We start from the raw sequence: 12058 nt of genomic DNA, 5'->3' as shown, positions 1-12058 counted from the left end.
ATGACTGTCATTACTCTTAATCATTTGGTATTCATAGGTAGCATTCATGCACACAATAACATCATGAAGACCATATTTGGGTTCAATCTATAAAAGAACTACAGTAAACTATGGTAATAACGAACACCCTTATAATGAACTGATGGATATAACAGACTACAATTAGTGGTCCCCTTGAGTTCACTATAACCGTACTTTGCAGCATAGTGTCAAATGAGCTCACAAAGACATCACTGGTCGAAATAAGCTTTATTTCATGAGGACCATCTTAAATTATTGGAATCACATATTCAGTTGGATTAATAATAATAATAATACCGTATTCGACGTAATAAGCGCCCTGCTCTAATTAGCGCCCACAGTGATATTTGAATATATACTGGCTAGTGAACAATCCCAATTAGCACCCCTTCCGATTGATCAATGTACAAAAGATGTATTTATTCGTGTATAATATGTGTCTTATATGCATCCTTATTTAGGGCAATTAAATCCTGGAAAAAATATATCTGTCGTATATTAACATTTCAGGTTGTCAGTATAAACCATGAAATTTACGATCTTTCAACTCTGTTGTTTTTCACCAAAATAATATTGTAATAAGAGCCCCCTATTTCTATTTTTGAGAACGCCCTGGGTGCTTTTTATGTCGAATATAATAATAATAATAATAATAATAATAATAATAATAATAATAATAATAATAATAATAATGGCCTCATGGTGGCAGTGAACAATGAACTGTTGTTTTTAACTGGACAGTACAACAGCATACGCCTTCAGTCACAATCACATCCATTTGCTATTTATCCAAACCATGCCATGCTTAGGTTTACAAATAGCTGAAATAAAAGCAAATTTGAAAGAAATTTATTTTTATTTTTTCATCAGATTTGACCAAGCAAATCTGTGATCCAAGAAATACAAGGAAGATTTGTCTAAACCTTGTCAAAAGTATCGGCAATTTTCAGCAGTACAAAGGTAACCATGCCACAATGTATTTAACAAAACATTTCAATAGCTGTGAGTACCACAAATTGATAATCACATGTAAACAAATGCCCTAACATGATCACAAAAGGATTATCACACAGGCACATATATATATTCATACAAATATTGTTTGTGTAAACATCATAAATAATCACCAATTTTCTACAGCAATTCTCAGCTAATGAACACATTCATGTACAAGTCCATATGTATATACAACTTTTCCATATCTGAACACTAGTTGACTTTATCAAACATAAAGTAACGTCAAATAACTATACAAAATGACCCTAGCAATCTCATAATGTAAAACTAAAAGATAATTTCATATGTACGATATATATATACATTTCGCAAAGGCTGAAGGTGAGAATGTGATTTTGATTTCTGATTAAACTGATTCACATGACGATTTGCTTAATTTTAATGGACGTTTGAAAGTTCCTCCTAGAATAGGAAACTATAGCTTTGTTACAGCTGCATGTATGCCTAATATTCATTCAAGTCAGCACTAAACAGATGCAAGTATTTCATATTAGTTTATATTCCCATTATATAACAAGCTTTATCTCAATGCACTTGAGGAACAAGTTCTCAACTATAAGTATATTCCACTGAGGATGTTTATGATGCTAAATTGAAAGAATAATGATATACATTAAAATCTTTCTCATACAGCGAAACGATAATAATTTTGTTATCTGCCACTACATTCACTGTGTTACCTCCATTGATTAAGCTTTACAAATGGGTGCCATGGTTTCCATGCCTCTTGACTACTCAATCATAAGCCTCTGTAAGGTAAAAATTTGGTTTTATAACGAAGGGCAGTACGAAAGTGTAAGAAAACATACTCGTATGTTAATGATGATATATTGCAATACATATCACAACCCAGACGTAATTCTTGCAACATATTGTAGTATGACATTGGCAATACACAGCCCCACGAACTTGCAAGTAAACGATACAGATACAAGTCTGTGTTTGATATTGTAGTAGCTTGGCACTTCTGGCGGCGGCAGTGTATTGCATCTAGATGAAGGTCATCTTGGCTGAATGTGTGGTCAGTGAAGGGTCAGACTCCGATCTTGACCCTAGACTTTTCTCAGACGGACTGCAAGAGCATGGAAAATTACAAGAGCATGAATTCAAGTGAATGGGTGAGTGAGTAAGTTTTCATGCCACTTTTAACAATATTCCTGGTTTTGCACACACAAATGTACCCATTTGAAGGCAGAAGGAAAAAAATTTTTTACCACAGGGTTATCTGAACCCTCATTCAAGTTTAGGATTTTGTTTGTTGTTTAACGCCGCACCGAGTAATATTCAAGCTATATGACAGCAGATAGATTTTGGTCTAGAGCCTACGATACAGAATCAGATTTGCATTTGTTTTTTATAGCTGATAAAATGTTGGGCTTAGCATTAACTCCCAATCTTACATTTTCAACACTGATATCTGTAATTCAAAAACAATTTTTGGTTATGTAGGTAAGGTGAGGTGAAATTGGGTTTAACGTCGCGTCCAAGATTATTGCACTTATACAGCGACGTGCATGCACGTGTGTGTGTGTGGCTGCTTGTACTAGTCCGGACTGATGCCAATTTATAGTGTTAGCACAGAGACACCATGCCGCAGTTTAACATGAATACCTCACTCAGACACAGTATACTGACTCCGAGCCGACCAGTCCTTGTTTTAGCTCCTTACAACAAGTGCCCTCTTTTAAGTCTTTTGGTATGACGCGGCCGGGGATAGAACCCCAGACCTTCGACTCTCCGAGCGGACGCTCTACCACTAGACCATGGAGGTGGACTTTTGGCTTTGAAGGACAGCATAAGTTGCATCTACACTTGTCTTTCAAATGTTTTTTCTTCTGAAGCCACTGTGAAAGGCTTCAGCTGCCACAGTGTTCATGGCTCCTTCCGAAGTGACAGTTTTTCCAAAACTCACCTGCCCATGGACAAATTATCTCCGCTGCCAGACGCTGGCATTCTCTTCCTGCGAGTCGGAGCTGAGGGAGGCGGCATCATGTCACGATCTGGTTTGGAGAACTGGGGGAAAATTGTAGCAATACTCATTACAGGGAACCTTCTTCAGGGCAAAATATTCACATTCAAAAGAAACAAAGAGTTATTTAATAAGCCTGACATAAATTCCTACAATTACTGGTATGTAGCCAGTAGTTGAAGAAACACCCCTACTGGATTGCCAAACAACTTTTTCCCCTTTTCAGAAACACATTAAATGGCCTGGCCGGGCCCGTGTGCGAAATACGCTGCAGTCGGAAAGCGCATGTGAAATCTCCAATATAAGTAAGTAAGTAGCTTCCCACTGTGAACATACCGATCCCTTCCTGGACGAGGACGGGGAGGACGTATTGCTGCCGGGTGGGGAGGAATCAGGCGTGGACTTCTCCCCCCTCAGGTTCTCGGACGACCCATCCCAGCTGGACCTGAACGTCTGGGTGCGGGTGATGCTGGAGGTGGCTTGAAGTAGCGAGGAGATCGCCCTGGCGCGGTGACTTTTCCTGAACGACATCGTCCTCATGAAGGAGTCATCCAGAGAACGCCCAGAACCTGAGAAGTAACCCAAATATTTGTTCAATCCTTACCCGTGATTATCTCGATCACTTCTCGTGATTCGTACATCTACTTACCTTACTGTGTACACACTGTCTGCAGTTCCTCCTTGCCTGTCCCTTATCCTAACACTTCGATCAGCTTGGTTTGATAGAATCTAGATCTTATGGCTATGTCTTAACAAATTCCGTTATTGAATTGTCAATCAATAATTATTTATTTTAGCCACTGAGACATAATTGACATTACTTTTTTACATTTTTTTCAGATGTCAAGTCATTGAAGTCCTGAATGTGATATACCATAGTCAGTATTCTTGGTATTTCAAACAAAATGTTTTACAAAAAATATGAAGAAACTCATGTCAGACGTATATTTTTTGTATGTTTTGAATGCAGTTCCAACAGTCTGTGATGCCCACAGATGACCATGACTAACACAAGTAAATACACAGATGACTACCCTCCACAGTTGACACATAACACAAGCACAACTTAACCTACGTTGTTTACATTATCAATACAGGAAATTGACGTATGTTGATTTCAGCACTAGACACAATACCTGCTCTACTCGACAGTGTCAGTCGGTGTTGATACAGTACCAGTCTGTGTTGATACAGTGTCAGAGGGACACATAACGCTGGATGTGTGGATGAATGCCTGTTTACTTACAGCACTGCTGCATCTATTGTCTGCCATCACTCATGGATGTGTTACACAGCAGGGGTTTACCAATGTGCTCACTGGCATATACTTCTACAATTGACACTTGATCAATTGAAATCAAGGGGAATGAATCTAGGGACACATAGATCTTTACTGTTTAACATCAGGGTTAGGATGAAGACCCCTCCACTTTCAAGTTTAGTTTCAAGCAGTGCGATTACCTGATTACAGGCCAACAAAACACATTCTAGAACTGTACAAGCAAAGGTGTATCAAAAACAGGCCCAAAATTGTAGCTTGACACTCTCCAGCAGATTTTGGTTAAAATGTAGGTTGTCATTGGCAAAGTGTACCAGACCAATCAAAATTATTCATAACTCGGACTTCAGACACTTGGCTGAAGTGACAGACTGTTAGCATGGAATTTGTTTAACTGCTATAGGAACAAACCAATCCGTCAACCACACAGAGAAAGAAGCAGTCTTCTATAGTTCTACAGGTACAGATCAGCAGGAGGCCAAACAAAAAACACATTTTTGTTTCTGGTTCCAAGCCAACAAGTATGGGTCAGCAGCTTGGGTTCTTTTTGAAATTTGATATATTTTTAAAGAAAGCTCAACACCAGTGGCTTGTTTAGGCCAGTTGGTTGCAATGTTTCTCAAATTCGTAGGTCAATATTCAACAAGAAACGATAGATAACATGTAGAAACATCTGATTTTTATCGACTACTTCTGTGATGAAAACATATGCGTGATACAAGGAAACCTGAAACACAGATATGTTTATTTGGCCTAACAACATACAGGATGTAAGTGTGACACCAGTTTCAAGCCATGCACTCCTGTGATGTGATAAGTCCAGATACAACAAACTGATGGAATGTCACATCAGTTCTTGTAGTCTGGAGATGGCGTCACTGAGGACATCATGTTCTTTAAGCAAGAATACCATGGGGGTACTTACTAACAGCAGCCTTAGAAATGTGTCGAATGTAAACTTTTTTCACAAGTTCTGAAGACTTATTGGGGAGTTCTGCTTGAACAAGACAAACATGTTTACATTGTTTATTTACTATGCTTATATTCTGTCAGTTTCATTCGCTTCTGAATTGTACCAAAATTGAAGCATAAAGAACTTGTTCAGAACTACAGCCCTCAAATGCTACTTGTCTGAGGACTACCATCATTGGATTTTTACTTGTCACAGCACAATTCAATAGTCACAGGCCAGGAGACAAGCATGAATTTCTAAGGCTGTAACTGTTGCAAGTGTTATTATTTAACATATACTACTCAAAAGAAGTTAAAGAAGACTCTATTTTTTCGTATGACTCTAGATAATTCATGGCTGGTGGGTCTTGCAACACACACTGTGACACAGCCTTCCAATTGTGGGTGTTCCTTAACTTTTTTGAGTAGAATATGTTTTGTCACTGCAAGTATTGTTTCTGTCATGTACAGCTCATAAAAAGCATTCAAGAATAGTTGTCCTTAGTGTACAAAATGCAATGAATGAATATATACAAGCAGGTCGAGCACCCATTCACAAAGGAACAGAAGCACCATGAAGATCAACAGTCATAGTTAACTTAAACAAGTCATCACTGGGACTGTTGTATGAAATAAGCCCAAGGGTCCACTTGCACAAAGTGATCTTAGCACAACAATAATAGTAACACCAATCCTTTATCATAAACATATGATAGTCTTAATGCTAAGACTGCTTTGTGCACGTGGGCCTTGGAGTCCATGTAAAGTCCTCAGAACTCTTTGAAGGAGGCATGGGATGTTTGTTTTTGTTTGTTTGTTTGTTGTTTAACACCGCACTTGGCAATATTCCTGCTAAAAGACGGCGTTATGTAAATAATCGAGTCTGGACCAGACAATCCAGTGATTGACGTCATGAGCATCGATCCATGCAATTGGGATACAATGAAATGCATCAACCAAGTCAGCGATCCTGACAACCCGATCCCGTTAGTAGCAAGCATAGTCACCTTTTACGGCAAGCATGGGTTGCTGAAGGCCTTTTCTACCCCGGATCTTTACAGGTCGACACAAGACTTGGGATGACACAATGTGTTTGGTATACTGTGTACAAAGCAGTCTACGTCTCTGATATTTTCATTCATTCCAAACATAACCACGGACACTGAAAGAAGCTATATGTGGCGTTAGTAAGAGTGCCATCGGCTAGGCTACTGGTTACATACCCAGATTTGATTGTAGTGTTCGGCTTAGAAGTAATTCTGTAAATTGAAAGAAGATAAATTTAAAATTGAAAGGAAAAGAAATAATTTATACAAATAAAAGAGTTTCTGAAAAAAAGGTATAGAAAGTCTGTATTCCATGTGTTAATAATTACATCATTATTCAGAACACAATTAAATTACCATCACACAATTTCATCCCTGATATGATAAAATATTTAATTATTAAATTTATATATTGCTAATCACTTTGACAATGATTCATAATCAACATGAAATGGTTGCTATTACACAACACTAAAACAACACTATACAACACTATGATTGTCACGTTTACAATATAACAAATAACAACACTAGTTCAAATTATCACACGTTCCTACACCACAGGGAAACCAACGGAGGAACATGCATGATCATAAGACACATGCCAGGCAGGTCACAAGAAACTGAATATCATCGTACAGATCAACATCTTAACCATCACCTTTCTATTCTCAGCAACTCAAAGCAGAGGTCAAATGGGAAATCAAAATGTTGAAATAATTCACAAATCAATACCATGCGAAGGAAACAAATCAATAGCACTTTAACTTGTACATGCTTCATCTTAAAAGGAAAAACAACAAATTTGATTTTTTTCTCATTGTAGGAAAAATACATAAAGTAGATTTACATATACAACATATGCTGTCCCCTGCTTGGTATGAATAAGTGTATCTAGATGATGTTTGTTATGTGTCTATGCGGATTAGTGTTTTGTGTGCTGTGATTCTGATGTGAGATGTTATCATTGAATGATGAAGTCACTTCCTGTTGAAAATCAGCTAAATCGTCACCCTCATGTCATATGATACTAAATCCTGCAAGAACTCAATCATCTGGGGCACCGACTATGAAAACTGCAGCCCTTGTCACCATGATGCACAAGCAGCACTTCCCTACTCCCCGTGATGAGGCAACCAGAGGCATTGCAACTTCCTCTAACACAGCTTTAGCATCTGTCTGCGTTAATCTGAGAGTTCCAGGAACATTGACTATCTCCTCCTTGGGCTTTCCTTGCATCTCATGCACATTGCATCCAGGAGGGGTCATGGGAACCCATTATAACTAGAATGAATAGCATTATCATTAAACTGCCCGCTAGTCATCTGAAATGAGTGGGCCACTGTAACTTGATAATGCCCTCATATTGCTTGACGACGGGCTATTGTCACGCCTGTTAGGTGACGTCATTGGAATAGGGAAAGGTGGCGTCACGTTCATTAGTGACGTCATCTGGTTTGTTCTATGATGTTTCTATACATGTATTTCTAAAAGTGGGTCAGTGAAATTTGTATTCATTGCACTAAATGTTTAAAATGTTTTTATTTGATAACAAATTCTATCCATATCAGCTTTAATAACGGTAACGCTATTTTTCAGGGCATTATCATTTGCAGAAGCCCTCTGTCTTTTCAACTGCCCTCCTTCGTCGGGTAGTTAATGGAAGACCTCAGGCTTCTGTAAATGATAATGCCCTGAAAAATAGCGTTACCCTTATATTAATCAGTCCAAATGTTAGGTAGAGCTATTTATGTATAACGGTGGGGCAGTCAAGTGATTCAAGAATTTGCCAGGTACGTCTTGGTTCTATTCCCTACATGGGTAGAATGTGTGGGAACCCCTTTTCTGGTGTCCCCTGCCACTATAGTGCAAGGACATTGCTAAAAAAACAACTGAGAGGCAAAAGTAAATGATGAAGTAATAAACCCAGAAAGGAACATTCAAACGTTCTGAATGTTAAGTTGCAAGATTTTAGCATTGCCGGTATTTATCAAACACAGTAACAGCGGACTTCATGACAAGTAAATAATGTTTATCTTTGTGAATAACTCGATTTTAGTCTCAAATGCTCTCAAATATGCAGACGAGTTGAGGTACATAAAGGTATTAATATTGATTAATTTCCTAATCTGTTAATATCATTTCATGCCTAACATACTGATGCAGGCTGGTCTCCTCATTCAAATGTCAGTGAATAGGATACGTGATTAGTTCCTGATGCAGTGCATGGTCATGAGGTGGATGATGATGATGATGACGATGATGACAACGATGATGATGATGATGATGATGATGAAGAATCATGATGGTGACGACGACGATGACAACGATGATGATGATGAAGAATCATGATGGTGACGACGACGATGACAACGATGATGATGATGATGATGATATGAGATTATAAATAACTCCTGTGACAGGTGCCCCCTTCAATCATCTATGTACCGTGTTGTTATAAGTTCAGTGATTTGTCGCTAAAGATGTGATGTCAATGTCTATTTCATTACAACAGAAGGCACAAGCACAGTGACCACCCAGGTGGGAATATCATGCACATGTCCCTTCACATGTCAAAGTGGGAAATAAGTTGCAACAACTTACCATCACATCAAATGCATATTTTCACTCGGCTGAAAGTTGTCTATTTCAAACAAAAATACATAACTGACAGCTTACACCGTCCCTGTCAAAATGTTTGATTCGAGGGCAATTCATAGTCAAACACTACCTGGCGTATAACAGTACTTATATACAGTATTATAACAGTACATCCACACAGTATTATAACAGTACTTCCATATAACAGTACTTTCACTCACAGCAATGCCATAACTACTGTCATATTACTATTAGTACAACAACAAAAATCACACAGGTCACTTGTACCATGAAGCACTTAGGAGCATTATCAGTTAATATTCTAATGTATTCCATAAAAGGTTTAACATATTAAAAAATCACTGTTTACTGATAGAATTACTGGAAAATTGGTTTGATTCTCAAAGTTCATATTTAGTATGATTAACAAGTTTAGTATAGAGTTACATATGACAAACAAATAGATACTGCCTAAGATTTTCCAACAAAGATGTTTACCATAGCAGGTGGAAAATATCTTTGCAAGAGGAATTGAAACTAGCCTTCTATTTAAGCCATACTAAATCACACATGTACATAAAGACACACACAATATAAATGTTTATATCAAATAGTGTCTTGTGTCAATTTAACATAAAAAATAAGAGTTGAATTAAAATAAATAATTAATGAAAAGATAATTTTTATAAATGTCTTTCTGATAGAACTCCTTTGTGGAGTTAAAATTTTAATGATTCTTAAACATTGTAATCTGTGATGTTGGAATTCATTGAGATGAAAATCTTCAGAAGAGGTGGAATATTGAAAAGTTCAAGTCAGGTACAATCCTCACAGTGCCAGACCACCCAAATCTCTGACAGCCTCCTGCAAGGATTAGCGTCCTGATCCAAATCAGGTGATAAAATAAAATGATGAAAGAATGTCTAAATTAAAAACACAAAAAAAATTATTTAACATTTTAAAAATAAGAGCCAGCAGTATTCTATATTTTCAATAGACATGAAGTTAAACAGGGATGGTCAGTAGTCAATGGTCTGTTTGTTTGTTGTTTGACGCTGCCCTCAGCCATTTTTCAGCTATGTGATGGCGGTCTGTAAATACTAAATTATCCAGTCAGGACCAGACAATCCAGTGATTGACATCATGAGCATCGATGTACGCAGTTGGGATGTGATGACATGCATGAACCAAGTCAGCGAATCTGGCCCTCTGATTCTGTCAGTCGCCTCTTACAACAAGTGTTGGTTCCGGAAGACCAATTCGAACCCGAATCTTAACGGATATCAATGGTCAGGAGTCAATGGTCAATCATTAGTGGTCACTGGTCAATCGTCCACAGTCAGGGTCATTTAGATCATAGCAGGATTGGGATAAGGCAATGCAAGAATTTAGAAATCTTGAGGTAAAATTGGTAACATGTCATGACAACTTCTTCAGTCTTAAACCTGAATATTTGGTAAGGTAAAGTGAAACTTGGACTGTGAAGGTCCACGGATAGTGTCGACACAGGAACCTAGTACAACCTAGACTCTGGTGCTGGTCTTGGGAACGGAGGATTTGATTGAAAGTGACTGAGATACTTGATGGCGTCAGAGATTAATGGCTTGGCAATGGGAGGACGCTGGAAACAAGAGTTTGTAGAACTGAATATTAATATCAATAGAAGATATAATAGAGTTGCACTGGCAGCAGTTGGGTGTAGATCAGAAGTAATATCAAGAATAGCATATATAATGTTTTAACAAACCTTATAAATGCTTATCAATCTTTGCCATTATGGGCAAATTCAAAAACTGCTCTGGTGATTTACTTTGTTATAAAACTACCTGAACAAGAATGGTTTCCACAATTAAGATAAATAAATTAAAAACATAAGTCCCACATCCATCACTTGAGAGAATGAGAACAAAGTGAGCATATGAAATTAAGTAAGAAGAGCAACATGTTACAAATCTTATAAATAATCCAGTTCCTGGGGATTAAACTCCATGTATCTACTTTATCTTGGCAGTTCATCCTCGGCAGTGCATGTCACAGCATCTGACGTTGTCCTGGCTCCACCAGGGCAGTGCTGAAGACTGGCGTGATGCTTCCAGGTTATAACAGAGCTTGAAGATGTAAAGATTCAGACAAGCCAAGAAAACTGATGCAGAGGATGTGTGAGGTCTCAAAATATGGCCTTCACAACAATCTTCTGTCTTGTGTGGGAGCATCCACTCACCTTCCGAACCAGCATGTTTGGTTCATTTTCTTGGAGACTGATAGATTGTCATCCAAATATCCTGCGGGTTTTTCTCAAATTTGGTAATAACATTGAAAAATATCTTATCAAAAGTCGATAAATTCACAAAAATGTCTACATGCCATTTATCTCCAGCTAAATCTCCGAGACAAGTTCGGCAATAATACCCAAATGATGACTTTTAATGCTTTCAGTTTTGCAAAAAATGACTCAGGAAGAAATTGTTACCATGGTAACCATGAAATGAAACAGTGTGAACATTCAGAATTCCACATGTTCCAACACAATCCAAGTTCCAAACATCACATGTATACATGTAGAGCGCGAGTCTCCGACTACATACAGCAGACTCCATTATCTCCAGGTCAAGGGGAGTGAGTGAGTGAGTTGGGTTTAACGCCGCTTTTAACAGTATTCCAGTTATATCACGGCGTGTCAGCTTAATGTGGGAGGAAAGCCCGAAGTGATGCAGGTCTAAGACGTTAACCATTTCGGTGAAACCCACGAGCACGGGTATAGTACTGACAAACCTAGAAACATAATCGGGGCGAACCGGGATTCGAACCCACAATCATAGGTTTTGGGCGTGCACAAGGGATGCGACTCTGCACAGCGAATCGCGGCGCCTTAGACGACTAGGCCACTCGTGCCCCCGGGTCAAGGGGAAATCCTGGAGATAAGGGAGAACTGAGAGCGGGAGATAAATGCAGGTGGGCACCACTTGAGATAAACAATATACACCAGTTGGAGATAACTTCATCCCACCAAGTCTATCAATATCTAGCCAATGTGTTGTGCAGATAGTGTTACCACAATCTCATTAAAATCAGACCTTAGTTCTCGCTACCGCTAAACAAAGACCTGAAGACATCCCATTAGTGGTCACGTCAGAACGACCTTTCATCCGACCAATCAGTGCGTCGCTTACCAGA

At 38.4% G+C, this 12058-nt stretch overlaps 1 protein-coding gene across 3 annotated transcripts in view; it reads right to left on the bottom strand.

The window, feature by feature from the left end:
• Positions 1-495: 495 nt before the first annotated feature.
• The window catches only part of LOC124147257 (ankyrin repeat domain-containing protein SOWAHB-like), a 43802-nt gene continuing 32239 nt past the window's right edge, over positions 496-12058 (bottom strand). For all 3 annotated transcript variants that reach the window (XM_048380427.1, XM_048380426.1, XM_048380425.1), the window contains 4 exons: positions 6461-6496; positions 3344-3576; positions 2951-3051; positions 496-2110 (listed from right to left, as the gene is read on the bottom strand). In XM_048380427.1, the coding sequence (XP_048236384.1) occupies positions 2029-2110; positions 2951-3051; positions 3344-3576; positions 6461-6496 (452 nt within the window). In that variant the 3' untranslated portion in view covers positions 496-2028. The remainder of the gene's footprint in view (positions 2111-2950; positions 3052-3343; positions 3577-6460; positions 6497-12058) is intronic.

The sequence above is a fragment of the Haliotis rufescens genome, unplaced genomic scaffold (genome assembly GCF_023055435.1).
Source record: "Haliotis rufescens isolate VD_foot unplaced genomic scaffold, xgHalRufe1.0.p SCAF_30, whole genome shotgun sequence".
Lineage (NCBI taxonomy): Eukaryota > Metazoa > Mollusca > Gastropoda > Lepetellida > Haliotidae > Haliotis > Haliotis rufescens.
This window is presented reverse-complemented; position numbering and strand designations above follow the sequence as displayed.